We start from the raw sequence: 16925 nt of genomic DNA, 5'->3' as shown, positions 1-16925 counted from the left end.
ATTTCTATGTACACCCCCTCAATGCATAACAGTTTAGATATTTGTCATTTAAATGTTATGAAATAATTCGCTTGTGTCCGTTATCTTGTGAGATAAATCCATGCAGAAAGAGATTTGTCCAAAAGAAGACAATTAATGCAAGTTATTGGATAAACATCCCAAATCTATTCTTATTTTAATTCTTATTTTATTTAAATAATTATGATTTTAGAAATACATTTGAGCAAATATACCTAATTTTGATTACTTTTATTGTGATAACTTCTATGTTGCTCTTCCGGAGCGGAGTTCATGATTGTTGATGATTGTTGAAACGTGAACACATGTTAACAAAAAAACACACCGGCATAGCAATATACAATTCATAGACAGCCAACATGAGAGATACACCGTTATCAAACTGCGAGCGAGACTTTTTACTCAAAGCTATTGAAGAAAAAAAGGTATCTGATGCATTTTGTGTATGCTGGCATGTGAATGAAACGTGCTAGCTGAGATAGCCAGATATGCTAGTTAGCTGGCATAAATCGCCAATTTAGATGTGGGAACCCAAACTAAAATATTGTACAGTGTCTATCTCTATCTACCAACGTTACAGAGTTTGTTAGAGTTCTGGGTCATTGTACATAACCTGTTGTAAACTTGAGCTACCTAGCTAGGTAATTATCTATAGATACATCATTGCTATATTAGCTATAAATATTTACGATAAATAATCTCACTCAATAATTTGTACCTGCAGCGCTTGGATGGGAGACAGACCTATGACTACAGGAGCATCAAGATCTCGTTCGGGACAGATTATGGATGCTGCTTTGTTGACCTGGGGAAGACGAGGCGAGTGTTCCTGCCTTTGGAGGCAGCCTAACGGCAAAGAAAGTACAGTTGAGCAGTGGCTCTCAACCAAAGCTACTGGCCTATCTAAAGCGGATAGTTGAGAAGACCAAAGGCTTACTGCTAAAATGTAGATGACGGGGTGCACCAGGCAAAGCCAAATGCACTTGGTGGTACAGTAACCGAAAATGGTTGACAACCACTGCAGTAGCCATTCTTAGTGGAGTTGGCTTTCTTGCTACTAACATGGCAGGCTTTTGCACTAAGTTTGCATAAATCTGAAAGGACTGGATACAAGTATGGCATTAGCTGTACCTTTCTATCTGATTGGCTTGGCAGAATTGTTTTGCCATATACCCATCCATCCTTTCAGATCTATAAAGCAGCATAGGTGACGGTGGTAGGGGCTAGGGCGGTTTGCCATTAAGTTTGTACGTTTGGGCTCCTGAGTGGCGCAGCGGTCAAAGGCACTGCATCTCAGTGCAAGAGGCGTCACTACAGTCCCTGGTTTGAATCCAGGCTGTATCTGGCCGGGGTAGGCCGTCATTGTAAATAAGAATTTGTTCTTAACTGACTTGCCTACTTAAATAAAGGTTAAATAAAAAAAATGGTGTGTTCCTAACCTCCAGGATCATGGCCCAGGTGTCCTGTGAGCTCATTACTCCGAAAGAGAACCGACCGAATGAAGGAATCATGTTCTTCAACATTGAGCTGTCTCCCATGGCTTCACCAGCATTTGAGATGGGCAGGTAAGAGTCCTACTATGTTTTTACTTCACACATTGCAGGTTATGTGAATATGGCTAGTGTAAATTGCATCTGAAAAACAATAACTGATAAAATGTTGTATCTGCGTGGTTGTCGTCCCCGTCTTGATCTCTCTCTCTCTCTCTCTCTCGATCTCTAGGCAGTCAGAGCTGTTGGTGAAGCTGAACAGACAGTTGGAGAGATGCCTCAGGAACTCCAAGTGTATAGACACAGAGTCTCTGTGTGTGGTGTCTGGAGAGAAGGTACACACAAACACACACACACCTGAAGTTTGGCATAAAGGCTGTGAACGAAAGTCCCCAAGTTGGGTTTCAATTCCAGTCAATTCAGAAAGTAAACCAAATTCCAATTTGAAATGTTCTGCATTGAAGATAATTGTTATATCAGTTTACAGGAACTCAATATTTGGAAGGTGTTTTTAATGTTTTGTACACTCAGTGTATATCTACTGGTCTTCCAAGGTTTGCTACAGATCTATAATGTCTATATCTACCTGTCTATCTCTCCAGATGTGGTACAGATCAATGTCTGTGTAATTAGATTGTGTCTGTGTATCTCCAGGTGTGGCAGATTAGGGTGGACGTCCACTTGCTGAACCACGATGGTAACCTGATGGACGCTGCCAGCATTGCTGCCATCGCGGCCCTCTGTCACTTCAGACGGCCCGATGTGGGAATCCAGGGAGAGGAAGTCACTGTGGTGAGGAGAGGGGTGGGGGCGACGCTACCGACAACTAATGCCATGGCAACAATCTTTGACATTGATTACACCCCTGGGTAGTGTTAATTAGGAACCAAACTGACTGAAACAGGAAGGGACCACCTGGATTTGTCTAATAAGACACACTAATTTTTGTCACGCGTTGCAAAAGGTTTTAAAAATGTAATCTGTTGCATGCCTTAAAGAACACAACCCCAATTAATAATGATTTAAGCCTTCATGTGTCTGTTCCACAGTACAGTACAGAGGAGAGAGACCCCATTCCCCTCAGCATCTACCACATGCCCATCTGTGTCAGTTTCTCCTTCTTCCAACAAGGGTAGGTCCATGTTATATAAGATCAACTGTATGTTTGATATCACTATCAGACAGTGATGGCTGCCATTGCAGTTCTCTCTCTGCCTCTCTTCCCTTTCCTCTCCTGTTCTCCTTCTCTCCACTGCTCTCTTCCCTTCCCTCTCCTGTTCTCCTTCTCTCCACTGTTCTCTTCCCTTTCCTCTCCTGTTCTCCTTCTCTCCACTGCTCTCTTCCCTTCCCTCTCCTGTTCTCCTTCTCTCCACTGTTCTCCTTCTCTCCACTGTTCTCTTCCCTTTCCTCTCCTGTTCTCCTTCTCTCCACTGCTCTCTTCCCTTCCCTTCCCTCTCCTGTTCTCCTTCTCTCCACTGCTGTCTTCCCTTCCCTCTCCTGTTCTCCTTCTCTCCACTGTTCTCTTCCCTTTCCTCTCCTGTTCTCCTTCTCTCCACTGTTCTCTTCCCTTTCCTCTCCTGTTCTCCTTCTCTCCACTGCTCTCTTCCCTTTCCTCTCCTGTTCTCCTTCTCTCCACTGCTCTCTTCCCTTTCCTCTCCTGTTCTCCTTCTCTCCACTGTTCTCTTCCCTTTCCTCTCCTGTTCTCCTTCTCTCCACTGTTCTCTTCCCTTCCCTTCCCTCTCCTGTTCTCCTTCTCTCCACTGTTCTCTTCCCTTTCCTCTCCTGTTCTCCTTCTCTCCACTGTTCTCTTCCCTTCCCTTCCCTCTCCTGTTCTCCTTCTCTCCACTGTTCTCTTCCCTTTCCTCTCCTGTTCTCCTTCTCTCCACTGCTCTCTTCCCTTTCGTCTCTCCTGTTCTCCTTCTCTCCACTGCTCTCTTCCCTTTCCTCTCCTGTTCTCCTTCTCTCCACTGCTCTCTTCCCTTCCCTCTCCTGTTCTCCTTCTCTCCACTGCTCTCTTCCCTTGCCTCTCCTGTTCTCCTTCTCTCCACTGCTCTCTTCCCTTTCCTCTCCTGTTCTCCTTCTCTCCACTGCTCTCTTCCCTTCCCTCTCCTGTTCTCCTTCTCTCCACTGTTCTCTTCCCTTTCCTCTCCTGTTCTCCTTCTCTCCACTGTTCTCTTCCCTTTCCTCTCCTGTTCTCCTTCTCTCCACTGTTCTCTTCCCTTTCCTCTCCTGTTCTCCTTCTCTCCACTGCTCTCTTCCCTTTCCTCTCCTGTTCTCCTTCTCTCCACTGCTCTCTTCCCTTTCCTCTCCTGTTCTCCTTCTCTCCACTGCTCTCTTCCCTTTCCTCTCCTGTTCTCCTTCTCTCCACTGCTCTCTTCCCTTTCCTCTCCTGTTCTCCTTCTCTCCACTGTTCTCTTCCCTTTCCTCTCCTGTTCTCCTTCTCTCCACTGCTCTCTATGTCCTATCTCATATCCTCTCTCCTACCCCTCTCCCTCTGCTCCAGGACCTACCTGTTGGTTGACCCGTGTGAGCGTGAGGAGCGTGTGATGGACGGCCTGCTGATGATAGCCATGAACAAACACAGAGAGATCTGCTCCATCCAGTCTAGTGGAGGCATCATGCTGCTCAAAGACCAGGCGGGTACTGGGGAGCCGTAGAGATACAGTCAGCTGCTCAAAGACCAGGCGGGTACTGGGGAGCCGTAGAGATACAGTCAGCTGCTCAAAGACCAGGCGGGTCCTGGGGAGCTGTAGAGATACAGTCAGCTGCTCAAAGACCAGGCGGGTACTGGGGAGCCGTAGAGATACAGTCAGCTGCTCAAAGACCAGGCGGGTACTGGGGGGCCGTAGAGATACAGTCAGCTGCTCAAAGACCAGGCGGGTACTGGGGAGCCATAGAGATACAGTCAGCAGCTCAAAGACCAGGCGGGTACTGGGGAGCCGTAGAGATACAGTCAGCTGCTCAAAGACCAGGCGGGTACTGGGGAGCTAATGCAACTCTGGAACCTTGTCCCTGTACGGGCAGACCCGGAATGCCAACCACGTCCACAACGACACTTTCTGCCCGCAAATCAGCATGCTAAACACTTGTCTAGATATCATAACCATGGCTTTGGTAGGCCAGGGGGCTGATAATATTCAGGATGGTTACTAGCGTACACTAGCTACTTCACTGTGAATTGTATCTCTAAAGCATGCTGTGTTTGTACAGGTCCTCAGGTGCAGTAAGATCGCCAGTGTCAAAGTGTCAGAGATCACAGAGCTAATCAACAAAGCCTTGGAGAATGACAAGAAAGCCAGGTGGGTCACGTCAACTTGGTCTTGTTAACGTTCATTTTGACTTTGTGGCTGTGCTACCTAGTGGAAACCCGTTTATATAAACCTCCGTGACTCTGGTGTTCCGTACTGTTGCTACTTCGGCGTTATTTAATTTTTGGATTCCAATAAAGTTCTCTTTTTGAATATCGGTTATTTCAGAAAAACTGGGGGTAAGTTTGGCTTCGCAGAGTCGTTGCCCCAGGAGCGAATCACAGCGCTGAAAACGGACGTGTCACCTGTGGAAATGAGTGACGTCAAGGAGAAGGCCAATGAGATCGTCCAGAGAGCAGAGGTCCCACCCCAAACGTATCCCTTCAAAGAAAGTCTTGAATTTACTCTGAATAAATTTGTACTAGAAGACTCTATTTTCTCCAAGGGGGGGTCATCGTTTGTGGGCGAGTGAGTTAGTGAGCGAGTGAGTTGGTGTGCCTGTACTCTTGTTGTCTGTTATCTCAATGCTACTGATCCATGGTTTACTCTAGACTAGTCCTTCACCAACCGTGGGACAGCGTTCCCTCTCCAGTGTTAACTGCCCCAGGTACAGGTCAGGTGGGGGAGGGGCTAGAGAACTCCTGGGGTCTGGAGGAAGAGGAGGAGGAGGAAGAAGAAGAGACCATGGAGTTGGAAGAGGGACATGAGGAGAAGGGGAGAGGTAACTATTTGCTTAAGTTTTGTTTTCCTTGGGTGAGTGAAACTGACTAGCCTGGTCCCAGATCTGTTTGTGCTGTCTTCTATGGTCATAGTTGGCAAGACAGCACAAACGGATCTGGAACCAGGCTACAAAAATGGCAAGACAGCACAAAATGATCTGGAACCAGGCAAAAAAATTATAATCAATTGCTCCAGGGGCGCTGTGCTGCGCCTGACCCATTGCCTCCAGCCCCTCTGGGGGGAGGGGGGGGGGGTTGATTTGTGAGCATAAAGGTACTTTTCTGTTCTTTAAGTTAACGATCAATAAAGTACTTCTCATCTTATTGTGATTGTGTTTCCTAGGTGACATGGTGGTAATCTCAGACAGTGACAGCGAGGAGGAGGATGTTGTCATCTTGAACCAGGTAACAACAAAGTAAGTGACACTTTAGATTTTTTCTTCTGGGTTCTATAGAGCCCCTTTCTGTGTCTCCAGACATTGCCTCACGAGGGCGATGCGCGCAGGTTGGTGGCAGAACACCAGGGAGTTCTTATAGAACGGCAGCAAAAAATGCCTCTATTTACATGTTGCTTATGAGTGCATTTGACAGTACATGTGTATTATAATTGGATTTTACGGCTTGTACGCATGTCCTGCTTAATATAAAGTTTGTGTCATCATCGCAAATCAACTGCATTATACTTAAAAAACACTTCAACCAGTAAAATGGTTCTTTGGATAGCTTTTGCTACAGCATATGTCAATGAGGGTTAGCATTCTAGCTGACAACTGCTGCATCCAAAATATATATTTTTTGCAAAGATCACAACGAAGTATAATCTTAGCGACTGTTCAAGCAAGAATCAAAACATCATTGTAAGCATATGAAAACCCCAAAAACGTATTTTGTTTAGAAGTAATTAAAGCGCAAGTCTAGACTATGTTGAATAGGTGCAGGTGGTGATGATTATCTTACTGCAGCTGTAACAGTATATCTTCCGTCCCTCTCCCCGCCCCAACCTGGGCTTGAACCAGGGACCCTCTGCACACATCAACAACTGACACCCACGAAGCATCATTACCCATCGCGCCACAAAATCCGCAGCCCTTGCAGAGCAAGGGGAAAAACTACTTCAGGTCTCAGAGCGAGTGACGTCACCCGATTGAAACGCTATTAGCGCGCACCACCACTAACTAACTAGCCATTTCACATTGGTTACTCAGCCAAGAGTCGTGTGCATCTGTTCGTGACGTCAGTGTGTTGTGTACTGGAAAGGGGTCTAGGCGTTTTATACAGATTACACACCAAATACACACCACACAAGTTCCATATAAATGACACCTCACTTTCAGACGGATTTCGTTTTTGGTTACACCCGCAAGCACATTGTCTCATTGCTGTTGTAAATGCAAACCATTCAAGTTATAATGTAAGGTTGGGTTTTTTCCAAAAACAACAAAACATCCTTCTGATCTAGTGAGAACAAGATATAGTGATGCTCATTTCATGTGTATATTATACATTAGTCTAATCATGAAAACAATAACCCTTTTACAATTGAAGTTGTGCTTACTTTGAGGAAGAAATGTACCAGACTTTGTTTTGTTTCTCAGGGAGAAGGCCTCCAGCTCTAACCAACAGGGGGCAGTAGCCTCCAAGCAGAAGCAAAAGAAGAAGAGGAGGAAGTGATTTTTTTTTTTCTTGAGCGGATGGAACATAAATACAAATAATTAGTAGACTGGAAATGGACCACAGGAAGCCCCAAAATATATAATATGACTAAAACAATAATTTCAAACCATGCTTACATTTGTATACAAACACTTGTCTCTATTATGCGTGAGAATACTTGGGAACAGATTTCCAAAATTAAAATAACTTGGAAGATGTTTTCCTGGTGTTTTTACAGTCCTTTTGTTTCCAACCATGAAAAAATATTTGTTTTTTTTGTTCAGAAAATTTGAGGGGCCCAATTAAACCACCCGCGGGCCAAATTCAAATTCAGCCAGTTGGGGAACCTTGCAGTAAAAAATGTTTTATATAAGGGACCACCTGAAGCATACACAGTATACAGTGGGGCAAAAAAGTATTTAGTCAGCCACCAATTGTGCAAGTTCTCCCACTTCAAAAGATGAGAGGCCTGTAATTTTCATCATAGGTACACATCAACTATGACAGACAAAATGGGAAAAAAAATCCAGAAAATCACATTGTAGGATTTTTAATGAATTTATTTGCAAATTATGGTGGAAAATAAGTATTTGGTCACCTACAAACAAGCAAGATTTCTGGCTCTCACAGACCTGTAACTTCTTCTTTAAGAGGCTCCTCTGTCCTCCACTCGTTACCTGTATTAATGGCACCTGTTTGAACTTGTTATCAGTATAAAAAGGACGCCAGAAACAAAATTGTAGACCTGCACCAGGCTGGGAAGACTGAATCTGCAATAGGTAAGCAGCTTGGTTTGAAGAAATGAACTTTTGGAGCAATTATTAGGAAATGGAAGACATACAAGACCACTGATAATCTCCCTCGATCAGGGGCTCCACGGAAGATCTCACCCCGTGGGGTGAAAATTAGCAGAACCACACGGGGGGGACCTAGTGAATGACCTGCAGAGAGCTGGGACCAAAGTAACAAAGCCTACCATCAGTAACACACTACGCCGCCAGGGACTCAAATCCTGCAGTGCCAGACGTGTCCCCCTGCTTAAGCCAGTACATGTCCAGGCCCGTCTGAAGTTTGCTAGAGAGCATTTGGATGATCCAGAAGAGGATTGGGAGAATGTCATATGGTCGGATGAAACCAAAATATAACTCTTTGGTAAAAACTCAACTCGTCGTGTTTGGAGGACAAAGAATGCTGAGTTGCATCCAAAGAACACCATACCTACTGTGAAGCATGGGGGTGGAAACATCATGCTTTGGGGCTGTTTTTCTGCAAAGGGACCAGGACGACTGATCCGTGTAAAGGAAAGAATGAATGGGGCCATGTATCGTGAAATTTTGAGTGAAAACCTCCTTCCATCAGCAAGGGCATTGAAGATGAAACGTGGCTGGGTCTTTCAGCATGACAATGATCCCAAACACACCGCCCGGGCAATGAAGGAGTGGCTTCGTAAGAAGCATTTCAAGGTCCTGGAGTGGCCTAGCCAGTCTCCAGATCTCAACCCCATAGAAAATCTTTGGAGGGAGTTGAAAGTCCGTGTTGCCCAACGACAGCCCCAAAACATCACTGCTCTAGAGGAGATCTGCATGGAGGAATGGGCCAAAATACCAGCAACAGTGTGTGAAAACCTTGTGAAGACTTACAGAAAATGTTTGACCTGTGTCATTGGCAACAAAGGGTATATAACAAAGTATTGAGAAACTTTTGTTATTGACCAAATACTTATTTTCCACCATAATTTGCAAATAAATTCATTAAAAATCCTACAATGTGATTTTCTGGATTATTTTTTTCTCGTTTTGTCTGTCATAGTTGAAGTGTACCTCTCATCTTTTTAAGTGGGAGAACTTGCACAATTGGTGGCTGACTAAATACTTTTTTGCCCCACTGTATGTATTGTTTATTATGCAGCTCCTGAAGCATACACAGTATATCAAATGTTATGTCACATGCGCCGAATACAGTGAAATTCTTACTTATATGCCCTTAACCAACAAGGCCGTTTTAAGAAAAATACCTAAATAAAAAGAAATTAAAGAAACAAATAATTAAAGAGCAGCAGTAAAATAACAATCGCAAGGGTATATATAGGGGGTACCGGTACAGAGTCAATGTGCGGGGGCACCGGTTAGTCGAGGTAATATGTACATGTAGGTAGAGTTATTAAAGTGACTGCATATATAATAACAGAGTAGCAGCATTGTAAAGAGGGGGGATGCAAATAGTCTGGGTAGCCATTTGATTAGATGTTCAGTAATCTTATGGCTTGGGGGTAGAAGCTGTTTAGAAGCCTCATGGACCCAGACTTGGCGCTCCGGTACAGCTTGCCGTGCAGTTGCAGAGAGAACAGTCTGACTAGGGTGGCTGTAGTCTGACAATTTTTAGGGCCTTCCTCTGACACCGCCTGGTATGGAGGTCCTGGATGGCAGAAAGGCACCACCTGAAGCATACACTGTATATGTACTTCAATAAAAATGTGTTGGATGTAAAGGATATGTCACTCTTTTGTGTCACTGTTTTTACTTAAGGCACGAGGGGCTGTAGTATATGGCCAAGATACCCCGGCTAAGGGCTGTTCTTATGCTCGACGCATTGCGGAGTGCCTGGATATAGCCCTTAGCCATGGTATATTGGCCATATACCACAAACCCCTTATTGCTATTAAAAACTGGTTACCAACGTAATTAGACCAAACAAATGTTTTGTCAGACAATCAGTATTCAGGGCTTGAACCATACAGTTTATAAATACCTTTTTACACTGTAAACAAAATGGAGACTATGTAAAAAAAAAAAAAAAGTGTATATATAGAGTTTTATTTGACATGGCAGATAGCAGAGGAGCTAGGAGTGAGTCACACTACAAAAGGCAGATTTAACAAAAATGTATGGAAATATGTTCCTAACGACTTTGATGGTGTGTGACTATTTCGTGTTAATTGTTTAGGAATACAGTAACATTCACAACAGATTGTATGATACCCAATCAACCTTCCTAGTGAAGACAAGTGTGTGCATTCAGCCGCAAAAGACATGCAGGTCCTACCGAGATTTGAACTCGGATCGCAGGATTCAGAGTCCTGAGTGCTAACCATTACACCATAGAACCTGTTGTGGCTCTGTGGAATGAAATGAAACATATTTATGGTACTGTTTGCGCCCTGTGCATGTTGGAAATCAGCAGTCGCAAGGAATTCATCTTAAGGAACTAGGAACTGGCATTGAAAAGTTATGTAGAAGTGTTAAACCAGAGGATATCAACAACCTCACTATTTTAGAGGGGGAAAAGCCCGCCGAATTTGAAAATGCAAGTTACTTGCTTGAGTTTGAGTTGAGATTCCGTGTTGAAGGACGCTCATTGCCCAACTCGAGTGAAAAAATAAATATATTGGCTAGTACGGGTATGGAACCCGCGACCTTATTAGCACGACGCTTTAACCAACTGAGCTAACCTACCTTTCAGAATCTATAAAATGTGCATAACACTATATAAGGTGAGAAAAGACTCAATAGCAGAGTGTCATAACAGTTATTGACCGCACCAGAGAAACAGTCGAGAAAAGACCACTTGCTTTAGGACGGGTATCAAACAAGCGACATTCAATTTATTAGCAAATTAGCTAACCGGCCTTGTGCGATAAATTGGAATTTTCATATCCATAGTTTATTTATCCAAAGCAAAGCCTCAATTAAATTAAATATTCTAAAGGTAATAGACAACACGAGAGAAAATAGGTCTTGGCCTGTAGGGGTATGGAACCCGCGACCTTCGCGTTATTAGCACGACGCTCTAACCAACTGAACTGACGGGCCTTCGTAATGTGTGAACATTTGCATATTTCCAACGCAAATAACGTAGTTAGGAAAAACTTTTAGAAATGTTTGATTGACTCTTTTTGGAGAACCGGACGACTATTGTTTTACCATATTACCTTCATAGTAGGAATTTCTTGTGGGCTAGTGTTATTTCTAACATTAGATGGAGGGTATCAAAGCTGTTCGCCCTTCGCAGAAGCTGGTTAATTGCAAAAACCAGATAGGTCCTACCGAGATTTGAACTCGGATCGCAGGATTCAGAGTCCTGAGTGCTAACCATTACACCATAGAACCAGACTTCACAGAACAGCACGAATGGCTTACTTAGCGCTTAATTTCGGTGGAACTCCCGAACGGATGATTGAAATAACACAAGTTTGGGAGGTGAAAAGGTTGTTCCTCGTCCGTTTTGAAGGGAAAATACATAAAAAACGTGACTAATACATATATCAAACTATCACAACCACAACGGAAATACCAATTATTTCTGTATTGCCAAAACTGTTGGTCGAAGTCCGAGTTCAAATCTCGGTAGAACCTTTCTAGCTTTTGTGCTGAATTATTCACATGGCCTACCAATAATCTAATTTCTAGCTGTTTATCCGGTGAACAAATGACAGGAAAATCTGAACACTTCAATAATTACTCTATATGGGGTTCTATGGTGTAATGGTTAGCACTCAGGACTCTGAATCCTGCGATCCGAGTTCAAATCTCGGTAGGACCTACCTTGATTTTGCAGTGACATACTCCTCTCCTGTCAACTTTAAAATAGTCTTGTGTGAAAGAAACAAGTGGGTGGGAGTCGATAAGCAGTCTTTGGTACGCACGAATGGCTAGCCTGCAGGAAATTCTTAATATGAATGCCTAGTACATTTATTAATTGAAAACTTGCTGCCCCCCAATGAACTGAAAATAATTAAGATTTCTTTCAAGATGTTAGATGGTAGGGTAGCCCAGGTGATACCGTTTCTGTCCAGAAAATATTTTCTCTGTTTTTCCTGTGAACCAAGGACAGTAAAATCTGAACCAGCATTCTATGCTGTAAAGGTTATCACTCTGGATCTTGCAATCTGAGTTCAAATCTCGGTAGGACCTACCATGTGAATTAATCTGCCTCGTGGAACTGGAATATAGCTGTCCAACGATTGTTGAAAGTATTTGCAACACGTGATAGGAACGACAGTCCACATTTGCTAATTAAAACGCGTAATTTTTTTTCGGTACAATTCCCAAATGGATGTATAATATGGTTCTATGGTGTAATGGTTAGCACTCTGGACTTTGAATCCAGTGATCCGAGTTCAAATCTCAGTAGAAACTTTCTAGCTTTTGTGCTGAATTATTCACATGGCCTACCAATAATCTAATTTCTAGCTGTTTATCCGGTGAACAAATGACAGGAAAATCTGAACACTTCAATAATTACTCTATATGGGGTTCTATGGTGTAATGGTTAGCACTCAGGACTCTGAATCCTGCGATCCGAGTTCAAATCTCGGTAGGACCTACCTTGATTTTGCAGTGACATACTCCTCTCCTGTCAACTTTAAAATAGTCTTGTGTGAAAGAAACAAGTGGGTGGGAGTCGATAAGCAGTCTTTGGTACGCACGAATGGCTAGCCTGCAGGAAATTCTTAATATGAATGCCTAGTACATTTATTAATTGAAAACTTGCTGACCCCCAATGAACTGAAAATAATTAAGATTTTTTTTCAAGATGTTACATGGTAGGGTAGCCCAGGTGATACCGTTTCTGTCCAGAAAATATTTTCTCTGTTTTTCCTGTGAACCAAGGACAGTAAAATCTGAACCTGCATTCTATGCTGTAAAGGTTATCACTCTGGATCTTGCAATCTGAGTTCAAATCTCGGTAGAACCTACCATGTGAATTAATCTGCCTCGTGGAACTGGAATATAGCTGTCCAACGATTGTTGAAAGTATTTGCAACACGTGATAGGAACGACAGTCCACGTTTGCTAATTAAAACGCGTAATTTTTTTTCTGTACAATTCCCAAAAGGATTTATAATATGGTTCTATGGTGTAATGGTTAGCACTCTGGACTTGTGATCCGAGTTCAAATCTCAGTAGAACCTTTCTAGCTTTTGTGCTGAATTATTCACGTGGCCTACCAATAATCTCATTTCTAGCTGTTTATCCGGTGAACAAATGACAGGAAAATCTGAACACTTCAATAATTACTCTGTATAGGGTTCTATGGTGTAATGCTTAGCACTCAGGACTCTGAATCCTGCGATCCGAGTTCAAATCTCGGTAGGACCTACCTTTATTTTGCAGTGACATACTCCTCTCCTGTCAACTTTAAAATAGTCTTGTGTGAAAGAAACAAGTGGGTGGGAGTCGATAAGCAGTCTTTGGTACGCACGAATGGCTAGCCTGCAGGAAATTCTTAATATGAATGCCTAGTACATTTATTAATTGAAAACTTGCTGCCCCCCAATGAACTGAAAATAATTAAGATTTCTTTCAAGATGTTAGATGGTAGGGTAGCCCAGGTGATACCGTTTCTGTCCAGAAAATATTTTCTCTGTTTTTCCTGTGAACCAAGGACAGTAAAATCTGAACCAGCATTCTATGCTGTAAAGGTTATCACTCTGGATCTTGCAATCTGAGTTCAAATCTCGGTAGGACCTACCATGTGAATTAATCTGCCTCGTGGAACTGGAATATAGCTGTCCAACGATTGTTGAAAGTATTTGCAACACGTGATAGGAACGACAGTCCACATTTGCTAATTAAAACGCGTAATTTTTTTTCGGTACAATTCCCAAATGGATGTATAATATGGTTCTATGGTGTAATGGTTAGCACTCTGGACTTTGAATCCAGTGATCCGAGTTCAAATCTCAGTAGAAACTTTCTAGCTTTTGTGCTGAATTATTCACATGGCCTACCAATAATCTAATTTCTAGCTGTTTATCCGGTGAACAAATGACAGGAAAATCTGAACACTTCAATAATTACTCTATATGGGGTTCTATGGTGTAATGGTTAGCACTCAGGACTCTGAATCCTGCGATCCGAGTTCAAATCTCGGTAGGACCTACCTTGATTTTGCAGTGACATACTCCTCTCCTGTCAACTTTAAAATAGTCTTGTGTGAAAGAAACAAGTGGGTGGGAGTCGATAAGCAGTCTTTGGTACGCACGAATGGCTAGCCTGCAGGAAATTCTTAATATGAATGCCTAGTACATTTATTAATTGAAAACTTGCTGACCCCCAATGAACTGAAAATAATTAAGATTTTTTTTCAAGATGTTACATGGTAGGGTAGCCCAGGTGATACCGTTTCTGTCCAGAAAATATTTTCTCTGTTTTTCCTGTGAACCAAGGACAGTAAAATCTGAACCTGCATTCTATGCTGTAAAGGTTATCACTCTGGATCTTGCAATCTGAGTTCAAATCTCGGTAGAACCTACCATGTGAATTAATCTGCCTCGTGGAACTGGAATATAGCTGTCCAACGATTGTTGAAAGTATTTGCAACACGTGATAGGAACGACAGTCCACGTTTGCTAATTAAAACGCGTAATTTTTTTTCTGTACAATTCCCAAAAGGATTTATAATATGGTTCTATGGTGTAATGGTTAGCACTCTGGACTTGTGATCCGAGTTCAAATCTCAGTAGAACCTTTCTAGCTTTTGTGCTGAATTATTCACGTGGCCTACCAATAATCTCATTTCTAGCTGTTTATCCGGTGAACAAATGACAGGAAAATCTGAACACTTCAATAATTACTCTGTATAGGGTTCTATGGTGTAATGCTTAGCACTCAGGACTCTGAATCCTGCGATCCGAGTTCAAATCTCGGTAGGACCTACCTTTATTTTGCAGTGACATACTCCTCTCCTGTCAACTTTAAAATAGTCTTGTGTGAAAGAAACAAGTGGGTGGGAGTCGATAAGCAGTCTTTGGTACGCACGAATGGCTAGCCTGCAGGAAATTCTTAATATGAATGCCTAGTACATTTATTAATTGAAAACTTGCTGCCCCCCAATGAACTGAAAATAATTAAGATTTCTTTCAAGATGTTACATGGTAGGGTAGCCCAGGTGATACCGTTTCTGTCCAGAAAATATTTTCTCTGTTTTTCCTGTGAACCAAGGACAGTAAAATCTGAACCAGCATTCTATGCTGTAAAGGTTATCACTCTGGATCTTGCAATCTGAGTTCAAATCTCGGTAGGACCTATCCTTCATTGTGCATTGACATACTGCTCTCCTGTCAACTTTAAAATAGCCTTGTGTGAAAGAAACAAGTGGGTGGGAGTTGATAAGCAGTCTTTGGTACGCATGAATGGCCAGCCTGCAGGAAATTTTTAATATGAATGCCTAGTACATTTATTAATTGAAAACTTGCTGCCCCCCAATGAACTGAAAATAATTAAGATTTTTTTCAAGATGTTACATGGTAGGGTAGCCCAGGTGATACCGTTTCTGTCCAGAAAATATTTTCTCTGTTTTTCCTGTGAACCAAGGACAGTAAAATCTGAACCAGCATTCTATGCTGTAAAGGTTATCACTCTGAATCCCCCGATCCGAGTTCAAATCTCGGTAGGACCTACCATGTGAATTAATCTGCCCCGTGGAACTGGAATATAGCTGTCGAACGACTGTTGAAAGTATTTGCAACACGTGATAGGAGCGACAGTCCACATTTGCTAATTAAAACGCGTAATTTTTTTTCTGTACAATTCCCAAATGGATGTATAATATGGTTCTATGGTGTAATGGTTAGCACTCTGGACTTTGAATCTAGTGATCCGAGTTCAAATCTCGGTAGAACCTTTCTAGCTTTTGTGCTGAATTATTCCCGTGGCCTACCAATAATCTCATTTCTAGCTGTTTATCCGGTGAACAAATGACAGGAAAATCTGAACACTTCAATAATTACTATCGGGTTCTATGGTGTAATGGTTAGCACTCAGGACTCTGAATCCTGCGATCCGAGTTCAAATCTCGGTAGGACCTACCTTCATTCTGCATTGACATACTGCTCTCCTGTCAACTTTAAAATAGCCTTGTGTAAAAGAAACAAGTGGGTGGGAGTCGATAAGCAGTCTTTGGTACGCATGAATGGCCAGCCTGCAGGAAATTTTTAATATGAATGCCTAGTACATTTATTAATTGAAAACTTGCTGCCCCCCAATGAACTGAAAATAATTACGATTTTTTTCAAGATGTTACATGGTAGGGTAGCCCAGGTGATACCGTTTCTGTCCAGAAAATATTTTCTCTGTTTTTCCTGTGAACCAAGGACAGTAAAATCTGAACCAGCATTCTATGCTGTAAAGGTTATCACTCTGAATCCTCCGATCCGAGTTCAAATCTCGGTAGGACCTACCATGTGAATTAATCTGCCCCGTGGAACTGGAATATAGCTGTCCAACGATTGTTGAAAGTATTTGCAACACGTGATAGGAACGACAGTCCACATTTGCTAATTAAAACGCGTAATTTTTTTTCTGTACAATTCCCAAATGGATGTATAATATGGTTCTATGGTGTAATGGTTAGCACTCTGGACTTTGAATCTAGTGATCCGAGTTCAAATCTCGGTAGAACCTTTCTAGCTTTTGTGCTGAATTATTCACGTGGCCTACCAATAATCTCATTTCTAGCTGTTTATCCGGTGAACAAATGACAGGAAAATCTGAACACTTCAATAATTACTCTATATGGGGTTCTATGGTGTAATGGTTAGCACTCAGGACTCTGAATCCTGCGATCTGAGTTCAAATCTCGGTAGGACCTACCTTCATTCTCCATTGACATACTGCTCTCCTGTCAACTTTAAAATAGCCTTGTGTGAAAGAAACAAGTGGGTGGGAGTTGATAAGCAGTCTTTGGTACGCGTGAATGGCCAGCCTGCAGGACATTTTTAATATGAATGCCTAGTACATTTATTAATTGAAAACTTGCTGCCCCCCAATGAACTGAAAATAATTAAGATTTTTTTC

General features: G+C 42.4%; 1 protein-coding gene and 13 non-coding genes across 15 annotated transcripts; 12 read left to right on the top strand and 2 right to left on the bottom strand.

Moving 5' to 3' along the window:
• Positions 1 to 280: 280 nt before the first annotated feature.
• Positions 281 to 7346, top strand: LOC145878596 (exosome complex component RRP45). Of its 2 annotated transcripts, none has more exons than XM_082974044.1 (12): positions 281 to 443; positions 743 to 837; positions 1464 to 1583; positions 1741 to 1843; positions 2163 to 2300; positions 2558 to 2640; positions 4012 to 4144; positions 4719 to 4807; positions 4985 to 5131; positions 5335 to 5477; positions 5819 to 5880; positions 7071 to 7346. In XM_082974044.1, the coding sequence occupies exons 1-12, from the start codon at positions 378 to 380 to the stop codon at positions 7089 to 7091; spliced, it is 1200 nt and encodes a 399-aa protein (XP_082830170.1). In that variant the 5' UTR covers positions 281 to 377; the 3' UTR covers positions 7092 to 7346. The 2 variants fall into 2 exon arrangements, with proteins under 2 accessions (XP_082830170.1, XP_082830169.1); XM_082974043.1 differs by having other exon boundaries at positions 5819 to 5891.
• Positions 7347 to 10161: 2815 nt separating this feature from the next.
• trnaq-cug (transfer RNA glutamine (anticodon CUG)) lies at positions 10162 to 10233 on the bottom strand. Its single transcript has one exon. It is a non-coding gene; the product is annotated as a tRNA-Gln (tRNA).
• A 929-nt stretch (positions 10234 to 11162) lies between these two features.
• trnaq-cug (transfer RNA glutamine (anticodon CUG)) lies at positions 11163 to 11234 on the bottom strand. Its single transcript has one exon. It is a non-coding gene; the product is annotated as a tRNA-Gln (tRNA).
• A 361-nt stretch (positions 11235 to 11595) lies between these two features.
• On the top strand, positions 11596 to 11667 carry trnaq-cug (transfer RNA glutamine (anticodon CUG)). Its single transcript has one exon. It is a non-coding gene; the product is annotated as a tRNA-Gln (tRNA).
• A 524-nt stretch (positions 11668 to 12191) lies between these two features.
• On the top strand, positions 12192 to 12263 carry trnaq-uug (transfer RNA glutamine (anticodon UUG)). The gene has a single exon. It is a non-coding gene; the product is annotated as a tRNA-Gln (tRNA).
• Positions 12264 to 12378: 115 nt separating this feature from the next.
• On the top strand, positions 12379 to 12450 carry trnaq-cug (transfer RNA glutamine (anticodon CUG)). The gene has a single exon. It is a non-coding gene; the product is annotated as a tRNA-Gln (tRNA).
• A 704-nt stretch (positions 12451 to 13154) lies between these two features.
• trnaq-cug (transfer RNA glutamine (anticodon CUG)) lies at positions 13155 to 13226 on the top strand. Its single transcript has one exon. It is a non-coding gene; the product is annotated as a tRNA-Gln (tRNA).
• A 524-nt stretch (positions 13227 to 13750) lies between these two features.
• On the top strand, positions 13751 to 13822 carry trnaq-uug (transfer RNA glutamine (anticodon UUG)). The gene has a single exon. It is a non-coding gene; the product is annotated as a tRNA-Gln (tRNA).
• Positions 13823 to 13937: 115 nt separating this feature from the next.
• trnaq-cug (transfer RNA glutamine (anticodon CUG)) lies at positions 13938 to 14009 on the top strand. Its single transcript has one exon. It is a non-coding gene; the product is annotated as a tRNA-Gln (tRNA).
• Positions 14010 to 14713: 704 nt separating this feature from the next.
• Positions 14714 to 14785, top strand: trnaq-cug (transfer RNA glutamine (anticodon CUG)). Its single transcript has one exon. It is a non-coding gene; the product is annotated as a tRNA-Gln (tRNA).
• An 896-nt stretch (positions 14786 to 15681) lies between these two features.
• Positions 15682 to 15753, top strand: trnaq-uug (transfer RNA glutamine (anticodon UUG)). Its single transcript has one exon. It is a non-coding gene; the product is annotated as a tRNA-Gln (tRNA).
• Positions 15754 to 15864: 111 nt separating this feature from the next.
• trnaq-cug (transfer RNA glutamine (anticodon CUG)) lies at positions 15865 to 15936 on the top strand. The gene has a single exon. It is a non-coding gene; the product is annotated as a tRNA-Gln (tRNA).
• Positions 15937 to 16460: 524 nt separating this feature from the next.
• Positions 16461 to 16532, top strand: trnaq-uug (transfer RNA glutamine (anticodon UUG)). The gene has a single exon. It is a non-coding gene; the product is annotated as a tRNA-Gln (tRNA).
• A 115-nt stretch (positions 16533 to 16647) lies between these two features.
• On the top strand, positions 16648 to 16719 carry trnaq-cug (transfer RNA glutamine (anticodon CUG)). The gene has a single exon. It is a non-coding gene; the product is annotated as a tRNA-Gln (tRNA).
• The last annotated feature ends 206 nt before the right edge of the window (positions 16720 to 16925 follow it).

Source organism: Salmo salar, chromosome 04, assembly GCF_965601325.2.
Source record: "Salmo salar chromosome 04, fSalSal1, whole genome shotgun sequence".
NCBI classification, from domain to species: Eukaryota; Metazoa; Chordata; class Actinopteri; order Salmoniformes; family Salmonidae; genus Salmo; species Salmo salar.
Note: the sequence above shows the minus strand (reverse complement) of the source record. Positions and strands in the feature narration are given on the sequence as shown.

What these genes read in the sequence shown, in the direction of transcription:
- LOC145878596 (XM_082974043.1), top strand. Translation starts at nt 378, where the DNA reads ATGAGAGATACACCGTTATCAAACTGCGAGCGAGACTTTTTACTCAAA. An exon ending in GTTGACCTGGGGAAGACGAG is followed by an intron (nt 838 to 1,463) that starts GCGAGTGTTCCT and finishes CCTAACCTCCAG; the next exon opens with GATCATGGCCCAGGTGTCCT. An exon ending in TTGAACCAGGTAACAACAAA is followed by an intron (nt 5,892 to 7,070) that starts GTAAGTGACACT and finishes TTTGTTTCTCAG; the next exon opens with GGAGAAGGCCTCCAGCTCTA.